Below are 13294 nucleotides of genomic sequence, written 5' to 3'. Positions count from 1 at the left end.
GAGCATTGCGCAACTTTAAACGAGCATGTTCCCTAATTGATCAGCAGCATAACAATGAAACAATGTTAACTGGGATGACTTTAAGTGAGCAGTTACTGTACCTTTCTGCCTGTGGTAGTTGTGATCTGAGTGCTGGCACTAATCGTGCCCAGTTTTTATTGGAAGCGGAATGGTGACAAGCTGTCTCAGTGAAAAGTCCTTTGCTTTGGAAGTAGCATCCTGTCTTGGTTCACCAGAGCCTACGCTGAGTTTACTCCAGAAGGACCTGCATTCATGTGTTCTCTCAGGCACAGAGGGTGAGTAAAGGGAGGGGTTAGGAGAGAGGTCATATGGGTTGAGAAGACTTCTCTTTCTGTGTCTGGTGATTAAGATCCATTGGATGTGTTTCGGTTTTATTGTATGTGATGTATTACGAGCTTTAACACAGGTGCAGATGGCAAAGTCTAAAATAAGTAGAACACTGGGCAAACTCACAAAAAAGATGCAAGTGAAAGAATCTGAAGAAAGCTTTACAAAATGGATCCTTTTATCAAGATTTGAGGACTATTGAAAGGCACATTTCACAACTGTTGAATTACAATGGAATTCCTGGACTTACATACAATATCCACATTCTTAAAAGCAGTTCATAACAATGGCACATTTTGAAATGTATATATTCCATTTCAGTTAATAACAGTGATTATTTGGTTAATACTTTTGGAGAACATACCACACCAACTATAGCCCAGCACCTGCAGAAAACAAGTTGTAAACACCGCATTAATTTAATCGGTAGACACACTCTGGCTTCTCTGAGCTCATCGTTTAGCATAAGAGAACTGCAGAAAGCAGTAGAGTGGTTTTAGGCATCCTAGCGTAGAAGACGACAGCCTTGATTCAGTTTTTCCAAGAGGTGCAGATTAATGTTCATTCAGGGCCTGCATCTGCTCCCCTGGATATAAGTGGCTTCCGTGATGTCAGGATCAGGCCTTAAGCACTATTAAATCATTCTGTTTGTACTCTAAATTAACACGCTGAAAAGTGTTTATTTGGAAAACAAACACTCTAAAGTTCCAAGTGCAAGAAGCATTGTTGGAATGTAGCAATAAATGTCTCCTGTACAACAGTGGGATGGCCAGAAGCATCCAATTAATGGCATTTACAAGGCAGTAATTCCAGCCCCACATGTATTTCCCCTGAAAGTAAGAAGGCAGTACAGATTATATGTGAAGGGAAACAGCAAATTAATAGGGAGCCAGGAAACTGCTGACACTGTGAAAATAATGTCTTTAGTATCCTAGGTCAGTTGGTCTTTAACTTCGCTAATTCACTTCTGTCAATTTTAATAGTAGGCCAAGCAGCATTACAGGTGTATAGGACAGAAGGTAACAGATCCATAATGTGTCCACATAATCCATAGCAAATGGACAACTGAGATACAGATCTCCACTGTTAGACAAGTGTGGCCATTTGTTCAATAACATACAGTCAAAAAGTTCATCTGTATTCTTTTTCTGGCTGTATTGAACTGGGGGGTGGGAGTAGAATGCTAATTATCTTCATTCAGCTCATGGCTAAGTTCTATATCTCTATGTAATAATTACTCAAATATGTTTGTAATTAATTGTTGCTATTGTAAGTCAGATTGGCTTGTCAGTCTTATGTGCAGCAGGGATTTTACAGAAGAGCCCTCTAACCTACTCAACCTCTGCACAGAGATGGATTTAGAAACAAAGATATATATTAATTTTACTTTTAAAAAAAAACAAAACAGCAAATGGAAGAAAAATATATTATCCAAGGGCATCTTGCCCTTTGCAAAGTTTCTGCTCTGGATTGTCCCCTCCAGATATTAGGAAATATATGCAATTGATTTTATGCTGTCAATCAAGCCAAATTAATGTAGAAGGAAACTAGAAATGCCACTTCTTTCACCACAATAGATCTTTTTGTTGTTGAACTGACACTGATTTGAATGGTTTTGGTGTGTTAATGTAGACGTTCTTTTTTGAACACCTAAAGAAGGTCTCTTGCCCTTTCCAGCCTTCCGTGTGACTCCTCTCCAAAGATAACCCTTGGATTGGGAAGGGGAAAACAGCAAGTATGCAATTTCCCATGGACATTCTTTAGTTTTGAGCTTGCAGCCCCTTTTTGTAGGCAAACAGCCCAATGGCAGCCACTGAAGTGAAGAAAGTGGAAAATCCAACGAGCTTCAGCAGTCCTGGTACAGATGGCAAGTTTCTCTCCCAAAAGGTAGTAGTGATTGGCCAGGCTGGGACATCCTGGAGGAGGAAACATTCAGTATTAGTGCAGGGTCACCTCTGCCATGAGAGGGAGAGTACAGAGCTCACGAATGTATTATATAAATCATAGGCTTCTCTTTCTTTTTAACTAAATGTGGGGCAGGAGGGGGTCCCAAAACACCTTCTGTTGTAACTTGGTCACAATATGGAAAAGGCTGAGAACCACGGATATAAATCAGACAACAGGTTAGGCAAGAAGGGTGGCCTTGTGGTTAAGGACCTAGATTGGGAGTCAGCAGAATCAGGTTCATTTCCTGGCTATTCCAAGACTCCCAGTAGTACCCTGAGCAATGAAATCATTCTCTCTGGGCCTTAGTTCCCCATCTGCAAAATAACAAACAATATTTCCCTCCCTCACAGGGGTGCTGGGAAGATGAATTCATTCATAATGTTAGGTGATCAGAAGCACTCAATTGGCCCCATCGCTATAAGAACTTAGCTAGGGCTAGCAACCAGAACACTGGGTTTAGCTATTGCTCTATCAATGCATAGGATATAAAGCTTGCCTCTGACTCTGGTTCAGGCATCCAGATTTCACCCTTTGAGATCTTTCCCATATTGAACAATATCTGGAAGAAAAATAATGACACCACATAAACATTCATGTTTTATTTAATAATCATAGGCTGGTAATATATTAAGTAATGAAGAAAATGAAAAACTCTTTTTTTCATAAGCTAAAAGTCAGAGCAACTTGTGCAGCTTTCCCACTTGAGACCGTTGTCATAGGTTTCATCCCACCAGGCACAGGCGAAAAGGTTACCTGACAATCTATTACCCAACCTGAGAAATATTAAAGTAAGTTTAACCTTGTGTCACTCATGAGATTGAACATCTACCGGCAGTGATGCTGGTTGGATTGCCAATCAAAGGGACAGGGGTGTAAATTTGTGCCTCTGAAGGTTCAATTGTGGAGTTATCCCTTGGCTTTTTGGGGAGTATAAAAATCAGTGTTTCTAAAACAACAAAAAACCATAGTGCTGTAACAAGGGCAGAGGTTTGCAAGGTCATAAAATGTCTGCAGCACAAATAGGTAAATGTCTCTGTAGCTACCACTGTTGTGGTGTGTAGAGGGAAAGAGAAGGAGGGGTGATCTGAAACACTTATGATTATTAAAATAATATACTATCATATCAAATGGAAGCCCTGGACCCGATTCTCAGTCCCACTAAGCCTCCTTTACACTGCTCTGCCAGAGTAAAGGAACAGTGGCAGGGGTAAAATATAGTCTGTGCCCACTTGCAGGCCCTTTTATCCTGGGTACATCCACACTGCTGTTGAAAGCCAGCCTTTCAGTCCGGGGAGACAGACTCATGCTAGCTCTGCTCTAGCTATCACACTAAAAATAGCAGTGAGGACAGTGCGACAGGGATGGTGGCCTGGGCTCTCTAGCTGAGCCCAGACCCAGGAGGTCAGGCGGACTGGGGACTTGAATGGCTAGTCTGTGCTGCCACCCAGGCTGCAGTGTCCACTCTGCTACTGTTAGCATGCCAGCTCAAGCGGCGTGAGCACGAGTCCGTCTGTCTGGGCTTGGAGCAAGCCTCCCAGCTGCTGTGCAGACATCCCCAGTCTGACAGAGAAGCAAGCCCTGTATGTGCTATTTGTTTGCTCTTTTTATTTTTTTTGAAACAGACTCTTCGTTGCCTATGATGGATCGACAGACCTCAGCTACATGCTCTCTGTCAGAGAGAAGCAGAAGGGAGTGACCACTTGTCATAGAAAGGTCAGATTTTAAGGTTCTATAACTGGAAATAAAAGCTAGTGCAAGAAATACATAATGAGCTAAAACAAATAATGGACTCTGAGGGAAGTTGCATGGGTAGATCTGAGGGCAGAACTGGGATTGAGGTGTTTATTTTTAGGCACAGGATACATTGCACTGGCTTGGATTTAATATTTCAGTGATGAATTTGATAACATTCAGATTTGTCTGAGACTTTAACTTGTAATGCCTCAAAGGATTTAATAATATACAGAATATAGTTAAACTTTGGCTCGTGGTGTTTTGGAATCTTGCCACTGTTCATTCTAGGAGCCCTCTTTCATTAGTACAGTTACAGTAGCTAATGAACCCAGAGTATGTCTACACTTTGAGCGGGGCATATGATTCCCAACTCAAGGAGACCCACTTGTGGTAGCTCTCAGTGAGGGAGTAGGCTAAAAATCAAATGTAGCTGCAACAATGGGAGTGGTGGGAGGGGCTGCTAGCCCTGAGTATGTACCTAGAGTCTCTGACCGGCACCTACTTGGGGTGGCCCTGTCACTCATGCGAGGACAGCTACATTCTAGTTTTAGTGATTAGCCCCATGACGGCTAGTATGGATATGTCTCCTCTGGCTGGGAATCACAGCCCCAGCTCCAAATGCAGACATACTCCATGTCAGAAACGAAGATCAAAATCTCCATGAAACATCTGACCTCTTTTGGTCTTCAATAGCCATGATCAAGGAAAAGTGGCTATCCGTACCTCTCTTGCTGCTCTCTCTCCTGCCTGCACAGCCCCCTCCATGTACCCACTCCATTGGGTAGCAGTCTCTGTGCCCGCAAAGTAGATCTTGCCGACGGGCTGGCGAATGATCCTTTAAAACAAATGTCAAATGTCAAAGACCACTAACAGAAGGCTGACGATCATTTTAAAAGCAATTATTGCCCTTGACACTAGAGCCTGTTAAGTTTCTCAAGAATTCCTAAAGGGCTGGTATGGAAAGGGAAAGAAATACATTAGGTTTTCCCTTCGGTTAGCATCTTACCTGCTCCTATTTACAACATGTTAACTTTAGTCAAGACACAGAAAATCAGAGAAAATCCAAGACACAAACTGATCTCTCAGAAGATGTCTCATTTTAGTGCTTGGATAGAGAACAATCCTAAGAGGCACCAGAAATGCACTGTGGTTAAATGGATTTATTTCCCCTGTATGGCCGCTTTGCTTTTATTCTTCCATTACAACTGGATACGAAGGATGCCTTTGCAGGGATGGGTTGCTCTTATATTTTGAGATTCAGCAGAACTTTCCCATTTGTATGGCTGCATGCTAAAGGGGAAGAGAGAGAGATGCTTCTGTGTGCAGAAGAGAAAGCTGCATCTCCCCCTTTAGGACCCTGCGCTGCTCTAGTTCAGATGCTAGCTGCACAAACTCCATAAGCTTCCTGGTCCACACAGCCACAGGAATTTCACTTCCTTTTCATAGAGGGAGAGTCTCTACTGGTCACAGAGAAAACACTGGGTTAGACTTTAAACAGCTGCCAGAAACTAGCTCGGCCTCTGGGCAAAGCCATAAACCTCACCCATCACTCCATGGCACTCAGGCTAATAAAATATAGCACCCACATGTTCAGGGAATCCCCAGCATCCTGAAACATGGACAGGATATTTCCCAGATGACTGGCAGCCAGCTTGAGAAAAATCTTAAAAGGGCCATAGTGTGCCCCTGCCAAGGACGTATGGGTTGAGGAGTTCCCATTGTGTGCAGGAAGGAGTATCATGTTCACCGCAAGTACTTCAGTAATAGAGCTAGACTTCTGATCACTAGTAGCTGAAGTGGGCCATATGAACAAAGCAATTTTCCTATGCTCCTAGTTAGATGTAAGAACTGTATGTCGTTTGTGGGTTTGGGTTTACGTTATAAGAATTTTACTTATTTGTTCCTTCCCTGTGACTAACTGAATTAGCTCTGCCTGAGCCTGACCTTGCCGGTATTGAGTTAATGGCAACTCTCCCATTGACTTCAGTGGTCACAACATCACTCTTCTAGAAAGCACTGAAGGAACATATTAAACATTTTAAGTAGCAAAAATGGTCAGTGACCTAGTGGGAAGAGGTCTTGTATTGCTGACATAGGTCCATTAGCCAGTGTGTTCTGTTTCACTGAAGATTATGGGTGAAATCCTGGTTCCACTGTAGTCAACAGCAAAACTCACGTTGACTTCAGTGGGGCCAGGATTTCACCCTATGCTGTATGTTCAATGTGTTTTGTATAGAAAGAATATTGTAACAATTACAAAGAAGTTACTTAAAAAAAAAAGCACAATGTTATCTTGTTTACCTTCCATATTGAGACATGATGCCTGGTGGGAAGTAGGCTGTATAACATCCCCCTGAATACTGTTCTTCACTCCAGTTCTTTTCTTCATAATGCACTGGCTGTAACAGTTAACAAGACGTGAAAGAAAGAACAAGCCCTTGGCTAGGATATTGGAAATAAAATAAGTAAATGTTCGGCTTTTAGGAAACAAAACTAGAATTTTTTTTTACAATGCTGATGCAGGACTCACACTGCATGCTGTTAATACTATCCAACAGCACAAAATGAGCAGGTTTGTACTTCTATGGAGAACTGATCTCCCATATAATATAGACGACTTTGACAATTCTTATCCTCTTTTCTGGTGTAGAGTCAGAGTTCTTGACTCCTGCTAGTGTTTGGGGTTCAACAGCAGCTGGGGAAGCGGGTATCCTATGGCGTAACCTGCATTGCTTTTGAGAACTAAAATGTAAATGTTGTCCTTGCTTCACCACTCGGAAGAAACAAGTAGCACTACTACAATGTAAATGAAAGAACAGGCCATGGTTTCTCACATGTAAAGCCTCTTCTGAGCCCATCACTTTGGCATACAGCTCACAGATTTTTCTCTTCCTAAACACAAATATAAACAGCGATCAGAAAACAAGTGAAAGAACCTCATTCTTTGCTGCTGTTCTTAACATTAAAATCTGTTTCAATACACGGTAAAGTTATTTTTGCACGTGCAACAGATTCCAAGTTCATACCCTTAGGCCAAATTTTCAAACACTGATGCCTAAGTGCTAAATCCTGATATCACATTTAGGAGGCTCATGTTGGACTGAGTGCCAACAAATGAATGTTTGTACAGTTATCTGAGGATGCAGGGTCAAATTATACTCAGATTCACTGGTAGAAGTCTGGAATAGCTCCAATGAAGTCAATGGAATCACTCCAGATTTACAACAGGGTAGCTGAGAGCAAATTTCGACCTGTAAAATGCTCAATGGTATTTTATTTATTATGAATAACAAAATAAGCTTCAAACTGGACTCTTTTCATACATGGTTGTGGAAATAGTACTGTTGTAGACATGGACGTTTATACATGTATGTAAATAATAATAAATGTCAGAATATTTTTGTCTGGCCCTTAGGGGAAGGACACCGAAGGTTATGTACCTCAGCACTCCCTTCATGTCATTAATGGACCAACTATGTGAAAATGGTCAGGAAGGAAGCAAGCATTTTAGAATCTTTGCAATAACCAGCAGTTGTCGCAGACCAAAACAGTGCCCCAGGACTATCTATGAAAGACAATGTGCTAGTGATAACATGAAAAAGCAGATAGCATGTGGACCCTTTAAAATATCCTTAAAATGGATTCCCTGGGTGCTGTGCCTGCTTACGCAAGCTGAGTTTGGCCCTTGGCGTTTAGGAAATACTATTATCTGTAGTTGCTCTATGGGTATATAAAATTACTTGGTGAAGCATCCTAAAGAACAACTCTTTGAAATTTGTAAGTTCTTACCTCTCTTCTTTGCTGACCCGTGCAAGTCTATAGGCCTTTCTTGTAAGGATAAAACTAAAGACAAGAGGACATAAGTATTGTGCAGTGTCAATACACAGGCTGATTTACAAAGCACACGTATAAAGTCTTTGGTTTAAAAGATTTTACAATGAGTGGGGCAAACACACTCCTGGTAAGTCTCATTCTTTTACCAGATAAATAGCTTAATCATCACAGAATACATTTATCCATATTCAATAGCTTCTTGCATTATATCCAGAAATGATCAGCTTGTACAGAGATCACAGAGCGCAGGAGTAAAGTGCTACTTGCAGGAAGCTAACAAAACTGATTACCACGTGCTGTGCTAGCTGAAGCTTCCTAATGGGTTGAAGGTGTAGCCCCAGGTACAGCATAGTACAGCAATTCAAGGTGAAGGTGACGGAGGCATGGACTACTGACAAGGGAGAGTCTGGGGGAGATCTCAGAAAGGGGTCGAGCCCTTTGAAAGCAACTCCATCTACCCCTGCTAGGATCTGCACAGGGGTCAATAGTACCCTGTGGTAACTGGTATCAAAGAGAGCTCACAGTTCTGGAAGAATCAATAAACACCCCTATGGTGGAATGTTCAAAATTGCTCAGCATTGGCCTAATTCTCCTCTCACTGAATTGAGCGGTGCAATGCCCATTGACTTCAGTGGAAACGGAATTAGGCAACACCCTGATCTTCCTCCAGTGTGAGGAGATAATCAACCAATACAAGACGTGCAGCCTCTCTTTCCTTATCGAGATCTAAATCCGAATTGGCTAAGATCAAGACCTGAGTTTCCTTGAACTGGGCTCTAGTTTTCTTGTCCCTCTAAATTCCCAGGTAGCTGCCCCTCCTACAAGGCCAATAACACTTTTATTAAAAGATCCATGATTAGGTCAGCTGCAGGGCAATTGCAGGAGAGTGAGGCTACAGTATACACAACATATATTTTATGACAAGCAGTTTAGAAGGCTAGTCACATTCCTAACAGTAATTGCTCTAAGATGTTTTCAGCTAGAGTCAAATTGATTCCTGGAATAATTCCATTGACCTCAGATGAATTTGGCTCCTGGAATCCTTCATAAAGTTGTGCATATTAGCAAAGAGATGATTCCGACATTGATTTTAGTAGCAAGAAAAAAATATTTACATTCCTGTTGTTGACAGTAACTTGAGAGGAATGTTAGGGGGTTTCATGATGTTCAGAACAAGGACATTTTAAAACTGTGTGTCCATAATGTTACACAATTCAATAGGAGTGTTAGGCTCTCTCTGTATGGTACTGTACATGCAATTATTTGGTATATATACACAAGCGTTTTTTCAGCTTGTTTGGAAGGTTCGCCTTGGATTTAAAATGGAAACATTTAGTAAACTTTTCTTTAATTTATATTCACTTAATTCACTCTTTTCAAAAGCCACTAAGTGCTGTTACACATTTTCCAGCTCTCCTTCCAAAATAAAATGCTAAATACTTGGCAGTTTCTCCAGAATTCCAAATCTGTCACTGAGCAGCTGTGCTTCGACCGAATTACAAGATGCTGTGAGGAACAGTCCTTCACCTCTCTTCAATGCATTGCAGATTCAAGACAAACAATGGCTTCTGTCAACTGCATTTTCAGTATTCAGCATGGCCAAAAGAGAAGGCCCAGTATAGCCAGAGCAAGATGCTTGGTAAATTTGAGTAAGAGAGGTTTAATTTCTATGGACCCAATTCAGCAAAACCCTTAAATGTATGCTTAACTTCAACCATAGGAATAGGCACATTGGACAATGTACCTCCCTTCCCACCAGCCTCCTCACAGCTGGTGAAAAGCCTCTCTCCAAGGAATCCAGAGGCTTGAAGGGGCTGCATAACTACTTTATCCCACACAAGAGGATGCCCAAAGACTGCAGTGTGCCTTCCATGCATCCTTACAATGTATGAATATCACCTATAGTGATTTGCATGCTTTCCAATCCCCTCCGTAAGTCCTTTAAAAAGCATCTAAAAATCTAGGAATATGGACTAGGGGCTCCTTACCCTATAATGGCAGGCACAGATCCATCAGGTTTGGAATCATCTAAGGTTATTGAAATTGGAGCTTCTTCGTCCTCAATAAGCATGCAGCCACAGTAATCTGACAGGAGAAAGGAAACATATAATAACTGCTGGGTGTTATTCACTGGTAGTAATGAAAAAAATTCCATAAAAAGTAAATGTAGAGCTGTTCTTCATTCACTGATAATACCAAGAAATCTGGAACCTCCTTCTAGCATTCTCTCTCTCCCTGTCAGTACAGTTTCCCAAACTGCGTGTACATACACATCCTAATTTGTTTTTAAATGGGGATTTTGTTGCTTTGCATGAATTTATTTGCGACTCACAGAAAGTTATGGAGACTTACTCTTATCAAATAACAGAAACTGAAAAAAAAATTCAGACTTAGTAGCAATATATTTTATTTGTTCCTCAAGTAGCTTGCCCAAAACAACACCAGAACCCTATTCTTGGCAAGCCTCCTCAGTGGAAACTCAATCTTGTACTCCTTGTGGAACTCTCAAAGGGGATTACACAGAAGTGGGGTAGAAACAGCAGGGGTAGGACATAACATAGGAATTGCCATAGTGGATCGGACCCCTGGTCCTCCCAGTCTAGTATCTCGCCTCTGATAGTAATCAGATGCTTCAGAGGCAGGTGCAAGAAACCCTGTAGTGGGCAACAGTGGAATGACTTGGTGGCTGGTTGAAGAGATATAAATCCTCATAACATAAAAAAAATCCACCTGTTTAATGCAACGGTGGCTGTTCTGATATTGGAAATGAAGCATCCTCACACACAGTTCTGGAAACTTTTTTTTTTGCCCATTCTCCAACACTTAAAGATGATAAAACCGTGGCTTTAAAATTAGTGTAACACTAAACTCCCAAGTTCTTCATTTTTCCCTGGAGTTGGTACCCACATACCCATCTTCTTCCAGAAGGCCTCTTTATAGTACACCATGCATTTAATGACAGAACCCATAGGAAGACGCTGAATTAACTGGTTTCTCTCTGACGGTAGTTCTGGGTTGAAATGGATCTTTGTAGTCAGGCCTGGGGGGATGGCACTAATCACATAACTGCCCTGAAACACAAGGAATTGATATATCACACACACACCTTCAATCTTAGATATGAACCTAAATATTATTTTCCTTTATTTACAATGACCTTTGTGGCACTATAAAATGACACAATAAAACAAAGCAGATAGAAGGTAGACTAATGTCAGGAGCCAACTAACAATACACTAATATGAGACCCAGTCATAGATAAATCAGTAAAGCAGATTTCAAAGACTTTCAGGGGAGTCTGAGAAGCAGAGACACACAAATGTGTGGTGCTGATTACATTTGGCTAAGAGCTGCAGTGGACATTTCCCCTCACACACACTCTAAATGCAAATTACTATTATTTTTATTGAATTACCTCATATATCTCATGGTTTAGAGTCTCCACGATGACACTATCACCTGACTGATCAATGCAAACTACAGGCCTCTCCAGTTTAACTCTGCCTTTGAGGAGTTCCATTATCTTTTCTGTAATCTGACCAGAACCCCCAACAAACTTCCGCTCCTGGAAAAAAAAAAACCCACCAAGAAATCATCTTCAGAGTAGAGTCTATCATAAATTCTGTTAACACACGAGAAGATCAGGGTCAGATTTTCAAGTACACAGAGCACACAAACAAGGCCAGATTTTCAAGAGTTGTTTTGAGTTAACTAATCAAGTTATCCAAGTACACTTTTTACTACACTTATATTTAGTTTGAACTACACTTGCTTTGTATGCTTGAAGGACACTCATACATTCAATAATAAGTGGCCATGGAAACCAAAATGGCAGCTATTACAACAGCAGCAAAAAAACCTATGTTGAAGGGATGTGGGGAGGGAAGTTAAATAAATTGTCCTGCTTTAACTTGAGGCCTAGATTGATTAGATGCCACATTGTACAGAGCTCCCATAGATGATAATTTGACACTTTCAAACACATATTGAACTCTTGCACTGTGTAAATTATTGATTGATTATTCATCTTTTCATTAACTGCAGAGAACTTGTTAAGTTTGTGCAATGGAAAAGGACCACCACACTTGTTCATTATGATCTCAAGAAAGGAAACATTTATGACATTCTGTACCTGCCCCCCATTGGTTACGGAAAATATCCTGGTTGTCCCCCCACACAGCTTCACGTACCACAGGAACCAGAGAGCAGAGACCTCATGTGGCTCAGAGGTGACATTGATATTCACAAAGAGAGTAGCAAACTCTCTGGCAGTTCTGTATGCAAAACAAAAGCAAAGACAACGGGGTTAGGAAGTAGATATTAGAGCTGGGTAAAAGTTTTTGGATAATTAGTACATTCACCAAAAATGCATTTTTCAGGGCCCTGAAACAAAATCACAAATTCAGGTTGAACTTAAATAGTTTCAGCTGAAAAAAACTGGGGAAGTTTTATTTTTTTTTTTTTGGCAATATCAAAATGTTTTGGTTTTGACATTTTGTTTTGAAACTACACTTTCAAAATGAAATATGGTTTCAAAACAATATTTAAAATATTTCACTGCACCTGAACAAAATGTCTGTTTTTTTGTTTTGGTGAGAAAAACCATAACAATTCTGTTTTGGTTCAAAACAGGTTTTTGTTGTTGTTAACCATTGAACTTAAATTCAATTAGCCACTAAGCAATAATAAATATTACTTTGCTGTTGGCTATTATTAGTTTTTCTTTATTATCTTTGAACAAGGTTATTTCCCGAAAGCGCACAGATCATTTTTGCTCAATTCAATTTTTTTGGCCTGTAGAAAGGACTATTTGAATATGTTTATAAGAAGCTCCCTATCATTTACCCATTCTTATTTACCCTGCTTCTTAACTAGTTTCCCAGTTGCCACTACTGCCACAAAACAAATATTTTCTCAACAGGAGATGCATTTGATAGCCAGTTAGTGGAGGTCTTCTGCCTTTCTCCTCCATGGGGAGCTCATCAAGTAGACACTCCCACGGTTTGATACATCCCTGGTAGCTTAAGGAGTACACTTCCAAGGCCACTCCTTACTCTCCCACATGTCACTGCAATAAATTTTATTGCCTCATCAAATTTAAGTACTACAATGTACAGCAATGACAGCAATCATAGTAAATATATATACAGAGGGCCAAATTCCCTGCTGGTGTAACTCCACTCAACACAACAGTGTTACACCACCAGAGAATTAGGCCCAGAGTATTCACCTATATTTCACTTGTGATTTGTTAATTAGCATACTAAGTTAGATCATTTATGAAAGACAGTCAAAGTGCTTCCAGATAAAGTTTCATTAACAGAGAGAATCTCTATTCATTTGCTGAGGTAACCAACTTAGCAAGCTATCTCTGATGGAATATGTAACTTGTGAACTTTTACAGCCCTTTCTTACTTTGGCTCTGAGGATA

At 40.6% G+C, this 13294-nt stretch overlaps 1 protein-coding gene across 1 annotated transcript in view; it reads right to left on the bottom strand.

Annotated features, from left to right (window-relative positions):
- Positions 1–494: 494 nt before the first annotated feature.
- MAOA (monoamine oxidase A) overlaps positions 495–13294 on the bottom strand; it is a 39405-nt gene continuing 26605 nt past the window's right edge. Inside the window, exons 6-15 of the mRNA XM_077817604.1 lie at positions 11996–12137; positions 11279–11428; positions 10775–10934; positions 9852–9948; positions 7819–7872; positions 6864–6921; positions 6331–6428; positions 4753–4864; positions 2792–2854; positions 495–2264 (exon numbers count right to left, since the gene is read on the bottom strand). Coding sequence (XP_077673730.1) covers positions 2109–2264; positions 2792–2854; positions 4753–4864; positions 6331–6428; positions 6864–6921; positions 7819–7872; positions 9852–9948; positions 10775–10934; positions 11279–11428; positions 11996–12137 — 1090 coding nt within the window. The 3' untranslated portion in view covers positions 495–2108. The remainder of the gene's footprint in view (positions 2265–2791; positions 2855–4752; positions 4865–6330; positions 6429–6863; positions 6922–7818; positions 7873–9851; positions 9949–10774; positions 10935–11278; positions 11429–11995; positions 12138–13294) is intronic.

Source organism: Eretmochelys imbricata, chromosome 1, assembly GCF_965152235.1.
Source record: "Eretmochelys imbricata isolate rEreImb1 chromosome 1, rEreImb1.hap1, whole genome shotgun sequence".
Classification (NCBI taxonomy): Eukaryota; Metazoa; Chordata; order Testudines; family Cheloniidae; genus Eretmochelys; species Eretmochelys imbricata.
The sequence above is the reverse complement of the archived record's forward strand: the minus strand, read 5'-3'. Positions and strand labels throughout refer to the sequence as shown.